Source organism: Cyprinus carpio, chromosome A8, assembly GCF_018340385.1.
Source record: "Cyprinus carpio isolate SPL01 chromosome A8, ASM1834038v1, whole genome shotgun sequence".
NCBI classification, from domain to species: Eukaryota; Metazoa; Chordata; class Actinopteri; order Cypriniformes; family Cyprinidae; genus Cyprinus; species Cyprinus carpio.
Window position 1 is genome coordinate 24,145,840 of NC_056579.1, and position 13,193 is coordinate 24,159,032.

The following is a 13,193-nucleotide window of genomic DNA, read 5'->3' on the forward strand; positions in this document are numbered from 1 at the left end:
ACCATGGTGACCTGCAAAGAAACGCGTGCAGCCATCATTGCGGTCCATAAAAATGGCTTCACAGGCAAGGATATTGTGGCTACTAAGATTGCACCTAAATCAACAATTTATAGGTTCATCAAGAACTTCAAGGAAAGAGGTTCAATTCTTGTAAAGAAGGCTTTAGGGCATCCAAGAAAGTCCAGCAAGCGCCAGGTTCGTCTCCTAAAAAGGATTCAGCTGCGGGATCGGAGTGCCACCAGTGCAGAGCTTGCTCAGGAATGGCAGCAGCAGGTGTGAGCGCATCTGCACGCACAGTGAGGCGAAGACTTTTGGAAGATGGCCTGGTGTCAAGAAGGCAGCAAAGAAGCCACTTCTCTCCAAAAAAAACATCAGGGACAGATTGATCTTCTGCAGAAAGTATAGTAAATGGACTGGGGCAAAGTCATATTCTCAGATGAAGCCCCTTTCCGATTGTTTGGGGCATCTGGAAAAAGGCTTGTCCGGAGAAGAAAAGGTGAGCGCTACCATCAGTCCTGTGTCATGCCAACAGTAAAGCATCCTGACACCATTCATGTGTGGGGTTGCTTCTCATCCAAGGGAGTGGGCTCACTCTCAATTCTGCCCAAAAAAAACACAGCCATGAATAAAGAATGGTACCAAAACACCCTCCAACAGCAACTTCTTCCAACAATCCAACAACAGTTTGGTGAAGAACAATGCATTTTCCAGCACGATGGAGCACCGTGCCATAAGGCAAAAGTGATAACTAAGTGGCTCGGGGACCAGGATGTTGAAATTTTGGGTCCATGGCCTGGAAACTCCCCAGATCTTAATCCCATTGAGAACTTGTGGTCACTCCTCAAGAGGCGGGTGGACAAACAAAAGCCCACTAATTCTGACAAACTCCAAGAAGTTATTATGAAAGAATGGGTTGCTATCAGTCAGGATTTGTCCCAGAAGTTGATTGAGAGCATGCCCAGTCGAATTGCAGAGGGTCCTGAAAAAGAAGGGCCAACACTGCAATACTGACTCTTTGCATAAATGTCATGTAATTGTTGATAAAAAAGCCTTTGAAACGTATGAAGTGCTTGTAATTATATTTCAGTACATCACAGAAACAACTGAAACAAAGATCTAAAAGCAGTTTAGCAGCAAACTTTTTGAAAACTAATATTTATGTAATTCTCAAAACTTTTGGCCACGACTGTAGGTGGGAATGGGATTCTCATTTAGCTCTCGGCCTCTCCTTCTCCCCTTCCTCTTTCTTGTCCTCCTCCTCCTCCTCTTTGCCCCCTCGCATACGCACTCGTCCTCTCACATTGTTTTCTTCTATCCATTTTCAGACTTTCTCCTTCCCACCTTCAACAACCTGTTTGCTCTATAAACTGGCTTATATTGGTTGTCACATCATTTGAAACAGGTTAAATCAATTTTTTGTTGTTGTGTTCAATCAATGATATATGTTCTCTATTTGTATTTGATTGTTGCCACTTGTGTTTACCAGTATGGATGACATGTGCATTAAAGTGCAGAATGTGTTTTGAGAATGAGAATGTGTTTAGCGTTCTGCTGAAGAGTCTAAGTGAGATCTGCAAATTGTGTTTTACCATGTGAAATGGTTTAAGGTATTGACAACAGACTGCACAATTAGCTAAATAAGTTCAGGCAACTGAGAACTTTGTTCAGCCAATGGGTTTTAGTGTTTTAGCAATTGAGAAAAACTGTAAATGAAACTACCCTTAAATTACAATTAAGTTACCCTTAAATTGTTTTGGATATTTTTTGTTGTTGTTGTTTGTTTATTTGTTTGTTTGTTTTTTGCATTTGCATTTGCAAGTTCAGGGAACAGACACAGTCTCTATGGTATGATATCTAGGTGAAAGAGTATATGTGTGCTGAGAATTAACTGACTGCTGTGAGGCGATTAGCATGGTGGGTTTAGCAAGTCTGTCTGCCTGGGCCCCAGTTAGTCAAGTACAAGCTCTAAGACTATGTGTTATATTTCTAGAGAGAAGAGTGGCACCAGCCCTGGAGGGATAATTATGATCTCTTTTCAACAGGTCTGGTCCATCCAATTCAATTGAAAAGAAGCCAGGACTCAAAATGATTTTGAATGATTTCCGACTTACCACAGCTGTTTGATGAACTTGGGAGTGAGAGATGAAAGAAATGGAGCAAGACAGAGAGAAAAAGAAATGGTAGGAAACGTGGTAACCCTTTATAATAACTTTCATTAATAAATCATTAACAAGCATTATATAATGCTTAATGGATAATTAGTTCATATAAATACAAAGCGTTAGAAACGTGAGATAACATGCTTGTTAATGTTTGCTTGTTAAACATTAGATAATGTTCAAGCAAATCATTATTTCATGTAAGTTAAAATAATTACAAATATCATTAAATTTTCAATTTCATATGATCAAGCACTTATTGAAAATCTACAAATGATTTTAACAGATGTTATAAAATGATTTAAAGCTTTTGTTAATGGACAACACGTGTTATAAAGGTAAGGTTAGGGACAGGTTTGGTGGTATTTTTAATACATCTGAACACTGTATTATCAGAAAACAAAATAGTGTTTTTTATACAGTGAAATTGATTTGTTCAGTAAATAACTGTTAATTGCAGTGAGAACAAATTATTTCTTTGTTTTGTTATATGTAATTCACATGCAAAATAAAACAAAATATAAGGGTTACAAAACTACTATTGCTACTTTAACCAGTGTTTTGTAATACAGTGAAATTGATTTGTTCAGCAAATAACTGTTAATTGCAGTGAGATCAAATTATTTCTTTGTTTTGTTAAATGCACATGCAAAAAACAAAAGGGTTGCAAAACTACTATTGCTACTTTAACCTTTATTTGCAGTATTTGTGATATTCACTTTGTATAAAAGGTCAAATTTTCTTGGGCCATTAAAGCAAAAAAGAACACATACTATTTCGTTTTTGCACATTTTCAGAAATGTAATGCTTATATGTTGTAATGAAAAAGTATATATTATATAATGCTACAAATGTGGGTTTGGATAGACAATCAGCATGACATCAAACATACAAGAGTGACAATCCAAACTTCACAAATCTATCCATTGATTACTTGGTTACGTTATGGAAGTTTTGAAAATGTTCTTTATTACATGTTAAAAGGAAGCATACTTAGGTGTAAATGCTATGTAAACAACAACTGTGTTCAAATTAATCTTTTTATTGTCATAAATCAAAACACTGTTATGGTCTGAAATCAACCCCAGAATATATATTTTTCTCTATAAGTTTCTTTAAGACTTTAGTAACATAACAGTGAAGAATCAAAGCCACTAACAGTTTAAGAGTTCACTTCCAGGTTGACAGTTTTTGTGGACTACTGCCTCAACATTTTCACCTTGAGCAGCAAATTTAACCACATACGTGGAAGTTCCTATATAAACTAGTTTACAAGGTATGTAGATAGGGAATGCTTGCTAAAATGTCCAAAAAAAAAAAAGGTAGATATTTGACAGATAAATACAAGTGTGTTTTAAAAATACAAGCAACCTCCAACTAAAGTAAACTGCAATTCCCTTGACTTTGGATGGATTGACTTTAAATGCATCATTGTTGTGGTCTAAGACCTACTAATGGTCTGGGTGTAATTCTGAATAGATGTTTGAAAGTATGCGGCAGTGTTCTTTTGCGGCTGGAATATTATGATGTAAGATTTTGGTATGAAATAACTGAAGAGAATTCCATTTATACTAGATATCTGGGCCATTGCATTCAGAAGCATGATGTACTTGCTTTTGACAGAGAGGTATGCTGTGAAATATACAATCCAGCTCAGATAGTACAAAATTAGACTGAAGGTTATTGATTTGGCCTCATTGTAATTTTTCGGCAGATCTCTTCCCATGTAAGAAAATATAAGACACAGGAGACCGAGAAACCAACTTATAAACACAACTATGGTAAAGGTTATAGCATTCCCCATTTCACACATGAGCATAATCTGGTCTTTAAAAGTCCATGAGTCAGCACTGGGTTTGTCAGGAGACACAGTCATCCATATCACACAAGAAATTAAATGAATGAAAGAAGAAAATGCAATGAAGATCCACTGTCCGTTGTGCTTTACCCAAAGGCTGTGCACCTTAGGGAACTGAGCAGCCATTTTAAAAACACAAATAATTTGAAAGGAACGGACAGTCAAACAGGAAATACAGACAGTGAAGAAAAATGCAAATATGGCATTTCTCAGGAGGCAAAACACAAATGTGGGTTTTCCAAAGAAAAAGAACACACTAATACTAGACATAATCAAACACATTAACATAAGGAGACACATGCTGCCACCAGCAGATTTTACCACTGGTGTGTTGAAGTTGTAGGCAAAAAGGCAAAGTATGGCAATAAGGAGAATAATTAGGCATGTGGCAGAAAGCATGACAATGATGGAGGAAATTTCTGCAAACTCAAGATAGGCAACAGTACGTGTCTTACATGTTGTGCTGCCCTCATCAGACCATTCACTCTCTAAACATGGAAAACAGGTATAGGGGTCCCCTGAAAAAAAAAAATATATATATATATTAAATAATATGAATATTATTAAGTAATGCGATTGTATCAAAAGCCATAATAATAGCAAATAAATGTGGGAAAATATTTTGTTTTTACATTTCAAAAAATATCTGAATTCCAATGAAGTATTGGTGATAGAGTGGACTGAAGATGCTTAAATACCAAGGTGCCACTGAACGCTGTACTTACGAGAATAATCCACATAGCTGTTACGTGGGCATTTTTTACAGGTAAAACAGCAACTATGAAAACCTTCAGGTTTCCTTGAATATCCCGGCTTACACTCAACAGAGCAGTTTGAGAAAGGAACCTTCAAGGAATGTAAAATGCGTTATTAAAGTTACAGTTTTTGTAACTAAAATCAGTGTTCTCAAACAATTAACTCAGCCTGAACACTATGTAATTTCCATAAATGGACTGAAAATTACAAAATGCAATTACATAATTCCCTTAAACACTACACACAATTTTTTCAGATCTGCTTTAAAATCAGTTAACAGACAACTTAACTAAAGCTATCTTCATTATTCCACTGGCATCAAATTGATATCCTATGTATGAGTAAGGAATTTTGCATTTGCTTTGCATAAAAGGAATCATCTGAGAAGCTAAAGAGCAAATATAATAAATGAGAGACACAGGCAGAGAATGAGAATATGTGGAGTGAGTTGAGGAAGAGTAAAGGGAATTGAAGGAAAGGTAAGACTTTATTTTAAGGACCAGTTCACACTATAAGCTTATTAACATCCATATTGCTAGCATATTGCCTTTTTATTAGTACTTATAAAGCACAAAATGCCTTATTCTGTATGACCATATTTCAAAACCCTTAACAACCACTGTACCTCACTAATTATTAATATGCAGCAAATTACGCTCTAAAAAAGGTTAATTATTTCATTCTTAAATTTAAATACAAATTTAACTTTAAAATTGTATTTGCTTTTCAAACAAAGATGTTCTTTTCTCTTCTTTTTTGATCACATGTAAGTGTGAGCATACCCCTCTTATCAAACAACTAACATACACAAAGAAATTAAAATACACATTGAAATAATAATCCATATAATAATAATTTTTTTTTTTTTTTTAATAATTACTTATTTATTACCAACAGAGGCTACACTCTAAAAAAAGATCGCTCATTAGGACTACTGTTTTTCTGGAGTTCTGCTATCCAACTACACAGACTGTCAACACACTCTCAGCAGGTAAATGATTTCTTTCTTTAAATGTCTATAATTTTTAACTTTCAAATTGTAACTGGTTTCTTACAAATCATGTCTTTTTCTCTTTTCAGTTTAATAGAACATGTAAATGTGACCAGCCCTGTTCAGATAAGGATACTTCTCCTCTTCCCCAATAAGTAAGTAATAAAAATATTTAATTTATGGTCTTTTTTTTGTTTTGTTTTTACAAACTGTAACTCTGAACTCAGTTGTGTATTCCAGATGCTGTCACATCCTACAACCTCATCATCTGCAGAGAGAAACGCCCACTCAATCACACCAAAATACACATAATGATGGACTTACAGGCATCATAGAGGATTATGAAAATACAGTATTTCACTGGAACTTGGTCTTCATTTCACTTCATTTCACTATTTCCAGCTTTAAGTATTTATTTATGTTCAATAACTGTTGTTAGAGCACTGTCATTTTTGGTACAAATTCACGTCATTAAAAAATAAAGTACCTAATTGACACGTTGTTGTTTTTGTTGTTGTTGTTGTTGTTGTTTTTATGTAAAACCCTAACAGACACTGCAGGATATTGTCATACCAGACAGATAGAGGAGTAAAAAACAATAATAATATATACAGATAATATTAATAATGATATAAATATGTTAAAATACTGATATTAATGAAAATAAACTATCATTAGAAAGGTTATTTATTACACCGTTATGGTCCTATATAGCATTTTCAAAGCATGGTTCTTTGTGGAACCCTATAAAAAGGGTTCCATTTACCACTAAAAAGGGTTCTGCTATTGTTACAAGCCGAAGAACCCTTTTCTGGTACTGTTTAGAACCATTTTTCTTAAGAGTATAGGAGTTTACTGAGGCAACAAACTGCTCCATGTGTCAACTTGATAAATAGATTTTTTCCATATTATATTAATGTATGAATAGTATCATTTTGACTTAGAATCAGTATTTGCTTTCTGTGTTCACTGAAAATTTAGCATGAATCATTTTGCTAGATGGCTGTGTTAATTGTTTTGAGAGTATAGTAATTTGTAGAAATATGTCAAACAGGTTGAGAAAAGCTGTAATCTACAAAGGTAAATGTTTAGATAAAGCTGACCAAAAATAAATTAATGCAACTTACAGAATCATTGTTAAGCCAGGGCAAGAGAGAGTAATCGATGGTAAAAGTAGTTTCTGGATATGTATCATATGTGCCCACCATCTCAAACTGTGGAGGATTCACATCAGTGTGCCAGTGCACAACTGCATAACTGATGGTTGGATCATAATTTTCATCGTATTTCACTTGGCGGCCATTGAGTGGAAAATCTAACTTCTTCATTTCTCCCATAAGCTGTTGTGAAGTATGTTCAAAAAAATAAAAAATAAAAAATAAATAAATACATAAATAATATAAAACTATAACATGAATGAAATAAATATAATTTATTTATTGGATAATGCTTGCATTATAGCATAAATGATAATTCAATATAATTTGCCATTTGCTTAATATATAAACAGTGTTGTTAGTTATTTAATCAATTAAAACATTACAATATATATTCATTAATTAAAATGAATTCACCTACCATGTACGGCTTGGCCTTTGTGTTTTTTGTGCATTTATTCATGTCACACTGCAGAACATTATGCAATGCATGAGCTATGGTATATGTGGCAGCATAAATGGCGAAGGAGAATGAGGGATTTTCGTTTATAATCTCCTCTGCGGTCAGCAGTGGGCAGTGATCACAAACTTGATTACATATCTTATTGTTACTCTGGACATTACTCTCAGTGCTATATCCATTAATTGTTCTCCTGTCTTTATAGATGAATTGATCAAATCCTGGTAATGACAACAATCTCTCCGTAATGCCAATGACTGTTCCAATTTTCCCAATTCCCGGCTCTCTTGGAAGCTGTTGATTCATAGCCCAAGTTTCACCTGCAATCCATACTTTGTCTCGGATATTCTCCGCTATGGCAGTTTTGATTATGTTGACTGCATATTGTGGTACAGCGAAAACAACAATGACATTGATGTTGAGCATATCAATCTTTTTAAGCGTTTGACTGTAGTTTGCATTTAAGCTCAGACCCTCTTGATAGGCCAAACAAATGCCAGTATTGCTTATATACTTGTTAAACAGCTTTAGTCCATCTGAACTGTAACTGTCTTGGCTACCAAGAAAGGCAACCCAGTTCCATCCAAACCACCGTATGATGTGAATAATCATTTCTATCATGTCTTTGTTGCTAGGGAGTGTTCTTACAAAGGAAGGATACTGAAGTTTATTGCTTAATGCATAGCTAGAAGCTCCATAATTCACCTTTGAAAGAGAAGAAAGCACTGTATTATAAACAATAGCATTATATAGTAACTTGGTATTTCAGAAAAGTAGGAAATAAGTGTTTAAGTACTTTGTTTTGTAAAAGATAAATAAAATTTACCAATGGTATAAGGCCCATTGTGATCAGTGGTGCTATAGTAATAGTTCTTGTGCTTCCATATGGCCCTGTTAAAGCAATCACTTTAGGCTGATAGTTGTTGAGCTTTTCTTTGGGTTTTATTGAGCCATTCTTTGAGATAAAATTTAGGACGGAAAGGAAATTCTTTGTATTAGAACAATGGTCAAAAATGTCATAGCCCAGAGAAACATTGGGCAGAAGAGTTGTGGAGTTATTAATCTCCTCAATAGCAAATCTCATCACTTGCAACATCTGATAACCAGATGTGGAGGTACTGTGCCTAAAAACAGCAATGAGGAAGTTGATAGCATGTAATTGAATATTCAGTTTAGAAATATGAAATGCTTCTTTGATTTAAAATACTGCATAGCAATAATCCTAGACTGGTAAAAGGTCTTTGCTTACCTGAAACATTCAGTGTTCTCTGGGGTGAAAAGAGATGTTTCTTGGTCAATTTCATGTAAAGCAAAAAGTCCACCCATTAAATAATCTCCCTCCAAGCTGAAGTCAGATGTTGAATGTGGCCAAGAAATTTTGAAAAAGGAACAATTAATAAAGCACAAAAGGAAAACGCAAATTCTACGGAGAAGCATGGTTTAAGATAGACCATTGGTCATGAAACGGAGATGTACAGTGGCTAGCCATATGATAGAAGTGAGACTATAGTACTATATATAGTACTTTTAATTTGTTTAAAACACATTTCTATTTGCTTAAACCACTTTATTCACCGATTCAAATGCCCATTTCCATATCTAAACTCACAAAGCATATGTCAGTCAGTTATTAAATAGAGCATTACACCACAAACATCTCCTCGTATGAGATTTTATGGAGTTAAGGCAGTTACATCACATTTTGAGTATAAAAAAAAAACACTTTGATGCCCTCCCTGAAAATGCTGAAAACATAAATTCAAAGATTTCCAATGGACTAGAGAAAAACATCAACGTTATCTGTTGTTTCATAAAATCCAAATGAATCCTAAGGGAAACAGCGACATTAAAACAGGAAGGTTATTCGCATACATTTTACATTTACATAAAATTTGCTTAACCCAGTTCCTGCACCTATTTAAATGCTTTTGCATATCTGGCAATAATTCAAATATGTCATCCCACAAGTGTCACATTACACATTACCTAACTAATGTCACTTATTACCGACATAGATTTCTAAGGATATTCTGCACAGGGACCAGATTTTCCATAATGTATTATAATTCAGTGATTTATAATATAGGCACTATGAATGCAAATTGATAGGATTGATATTCTAGTAAGTCTATGAGTATGAAAATAGTCATATCTCACCTAATACATTCATTTAAAGTTACACTAATATTTTTAGTTACTATTGCAACAAAGAAAAAATTGCTTTTAATAGAAAAAAAAAAGTAATTTATGGCATCAGTAAGTAAATAAAAAAAAGAAAAGAAAACAAACGAACAAACAAATGAGTTCTTAATTGGTCATTTGTGCCATGAAATAAAAGTGTTTAAAGGTGATTTAATTACTTATAATAGTTTGGTGCTATTTTAAAAGCTTTTACACAATAAAAAAATAAATTGTGTTTTTGTCAAGAGTCATCTGAATGGTGTGCATTCACAAAAGAGTGTACTTATAATAGTTTTCTATAAAAAGTAAGTCACACTTTATATTAGGTGTCTTTAATAAAAATTTACTTACGTTAAGAAAAGATTGTTAGGTTCAATGTATTTGTTGTGGTTTTGAGTTGCAAAACACTCTTTCTGCTATAGATGTGGGATGCAGTTAAAAATAGGGACAGGTTTTATAAGAGATTTTTAACATAGGAGTGATTATTCGACTGAAAATGCCACAAGAAAGCACTGTATTTGTCAATCTGCGGTTTGGAGCCAAACAGGATAACCTCTGTCTTGTTTTCATTCAATTCAATTCAAGTTTATTTGTATAGCGCTTTTTACGATACAAATCATTGCAAAGCAACTTTACAGAAAATTAAGTTTCTACAATATTTAGTAGTAGCTTATCAGTGGTGACTGTCAGTTTATGTGCATATGGCAGAAATGTTCAATAAAAATCAATAAAAGACGTAAACAAACAGAAGATTAACACTATTAACAGCAATTATGCAATCCAACTTATAGCAAAATGTGGTAGTTCTGTATGTTGTCTCTGGGTTAGCCTCAATAAAACTGTTGCAATCAGCAATTTTTATTTAATCATTTATTTTCTGGATCCAGACTGGAGCTTGTGTAAATCCTAGTGGCAAAATAGAGAAACAAATAGAGACATAATTAGCGTAGCTGCTGTTCCAGCCAAGTAAAATTAATTAGTTTAACCCAAGCTAAAGAATAATAATGCGCATTTGATCAGATATAAGTGCAGTCCAAAATTATGAGATGCATTATTTGAATGCTTGGCCAAAGAGGTGTGTTTTTAATCTAGATTTAAACAGAGGAAGTGTGTCTGAACCCCGAACATTATCAGGAAGGCTATTCCAGAGTTTGTGAGCCAAATGCGAAAAAAGCTCTACCTCCTTTAGTGGACTTTGCTATCCTAGGTACTATCAAAAGTCCAGCGTTTTGTGACCTTAGGGAGCGTGATGGGTTGTAGCGTGGTAGAAGACTAGTTAGGTACCATTAAGCCATTAAGGGCCTTATAAGTAAGTAATAATATTTTGTAACTGATACGGAACTTAATAGGTACAGTAGCCAGTGCAGAGACTGTAAAATTGGGGGTAATATGATCATATTTTCTTGACCTGGTAAGGACTCTAGCCGCTGCATTTTGGACTACCTGTAGCTTGTTTATTGAGGATGCAGGACAACCACCTAGCAGTGCATTACAATAGTCCAGTCTAGAGGTCATGAACGCATGAACTAGCTTTTCTGCATCAGGAACAGGTAACATGTTCGTAGCTTGGCAATGTTTCTAAGATGGAAGAATGCTGTTTTTGTAACATGGGAAATATGATTTTCAAAAGACAAGTTACTGTCTAATATAACACCCAGATTTTTGACAGTAGAGGAAGTAACAGTACATCCGTCTAATTGTAAATTGTAATCTACGAGATTCTGTGTAATGTTTTCTGGTCCAATAAGTAATATCTCTGTCTTATCTGAATTTAATAGGAGAAAATTATTGGTCATCCAATCTTTTACATTTTTAACACACTCTGTTAGCTTAGATAATTTTGAAGTTTCACCTGGTCTTGTTGAGATATATAGTTGAGTATCATCAGCATAACAGTAGAAACTAATCCCGTATTTTCTGATGATATTACCAAGGGGCAACATGTATATTGAAAATAGCAGAGGACCTAGGACAGATCCTTGTGGCACTCCATATTTTACTGGTGATAAATGAGATGACTCCCCATTTAGATAAACAAAGTGGTAGCGATCGGACAGGTAGGATCTAAACCATCTTAAAGCCTCCAAACTGATACCTGTATAGTTTTATAATCTATCTATGAGTATGTCGTGATCTATGGTGTCGAACGCAGCACTAAGATCAAGTAAAACTAGCAATGAGATGCAGCCTTGGTCTGATAAAAGAAGCAAGTCATTTGTAATTTTAACAGGTGCAGTTTCTGTGCTATGATGGGGCCTGAAACCCGACTGAAATTCTTCATAGAGATAATTTTTTTTGCAGGTAGGAGCACAATTGAGCAGACACAACTTTTTCTAAAATTTTAGACATAAATGAAAGATTTGAAATGGGTCTGTAATTTGCTAGTTCACTAGGATCTAGTTGTGGTTTCTTAATAAGAGGCTTAATAACCGCCAGTTTGAATGGTTTTGGGACGTGACCTAAAGATAACGACGAGTTAATAATATTGAGAAGCGGTTTTTCTGCTACAGGTAACAACTCTTTCAGTAATTTAGTGGGTACAGGATCTAATAAACATGTTGTTGGTTTAGATGCAGTGATAAGTTTATTTAGCTCTTCCTGTTGTCATAAACCGGTCTCTTCCTTCTGTTTGTTTACCTTCATTCGCACATGCGCTCACTCATACAGCTGATTACTATTATCTCAGCGCTCTCGCTGCGCACACACTCTAATCATTCCCATTCATGTTTCTCCTCCTCACCTCTCTCGCAGCTGTTTCCCTTTAGAATCAACACTTACACTGATTACCTCTCACCTGATCCTTTTCTCTCTAATTCTCTCGGCTACTTCTAGTCACTGTTTGCTCTGTCTTTTGTCGGATTATTGTTGAACGTTGATCTTACGCTCGGTGTCTTAGTTACGATCTCTTCAGCATTTGTTCTCTAGAAGAATTCCCTTGTCTTGTCTTGTCCTGTCCCGTCCTATCCTGTTACATGAGTAAGAGTTGGATATTCACCTTTGTTCTCTGCCCAGTTCACCTTCTGTCTGTGGACCATCACTCACCTGCCGTCTGCGAGTTGTTTGCACCGGACACGAGGACGGAGAACTGTTGTTGCTCTTTGATCTTCTGGCACTGGATTCCGGTCCCTATCATCTGTCCGTGAAGGATCTTCATTTTGTTATGTCACAGATCTGCGTCTGTTGACGGCAGTCTCCTTGTTTAAAGTTATCGAACAATAAACTGTACTGCATACCTCTGCTTTTGGGTCCTCTATTCAAAACCTTGACACCTGTCCTATAGTTGTAAAGCAATGCAGTTTATCTTTGGGTGCGATGGATAAAACTAAAGTATTAGACGCTGTAGAATCTACATTTGTTATTGTATTTCTGATATTATCTATTTTATCAGTGAAGAAATTCATAAAGTCATTACTATTTAACTGTGAGGGAATATTTAGATCGGGTGGCGTCTGGTTATTTGTTAATCTAGCCACTGTGCTAAATAAAAACCTTGGATTGTTTTGGTTGTTTTCTATGAGTTTGTGGATATGCTCGGCCCTGGCAGTTTTTAGAGCCTGTCTATAGCTGGACATACTGTTTTTTCAACGCAATTCTAAAAAACTTCCAAGTTAGTTTTTCTCCATTTGCGCTC

General features: G+C 35.1%; 1 protein-coding gene across 1 annotated transcript; it reads right to left on the minus strand.

Annotated features, from left to right (window-relative positions):
* Nucleotides 1-6,784: 6,784 nt before the first annotated feature.
* LOC109078857 (taste receptor type 1 member 3-like) lies at nucleotides 6,785-12,716 on the minus strand. Its single transcript, XM_042761447.1, has 2 exons — nucleotides 12,605-12,716; nucleotides 6,785-8,106 (listed from the first exon to the last, which is right to left on the minus strand). The coding sequence occupies exons 1-2, from the start codon at nucleotides 12,714-12,716 to the stop codon at nucleotides 7,304-7,306; spliced, it is 915 nt and encodes a 304-aa protein (XP_042617381.1). The 3' UTR covers nucleotides 6,785-7,303.
* Nucleotides 12,717-13,193: the final 477 nt, after the last annotated feature.

Excerpts from the sequence above, each read along its gene's own strand:
- LOC109078857 (XM_042761447.1), bottom strand. The coding sequence starts at position 12,716 with ATGAAGATCCTTCACGGACAGATGATAGGGACCGGAATCCAGTGCCAG. Across the intron at positions 8,107-12,604 it reads AAACAACTCGCAGACGGCAG|TGCTTTCTTCTCTTTCAAAG; the intron begins GTGAGTGATGGT and ends TTTATAATACAG.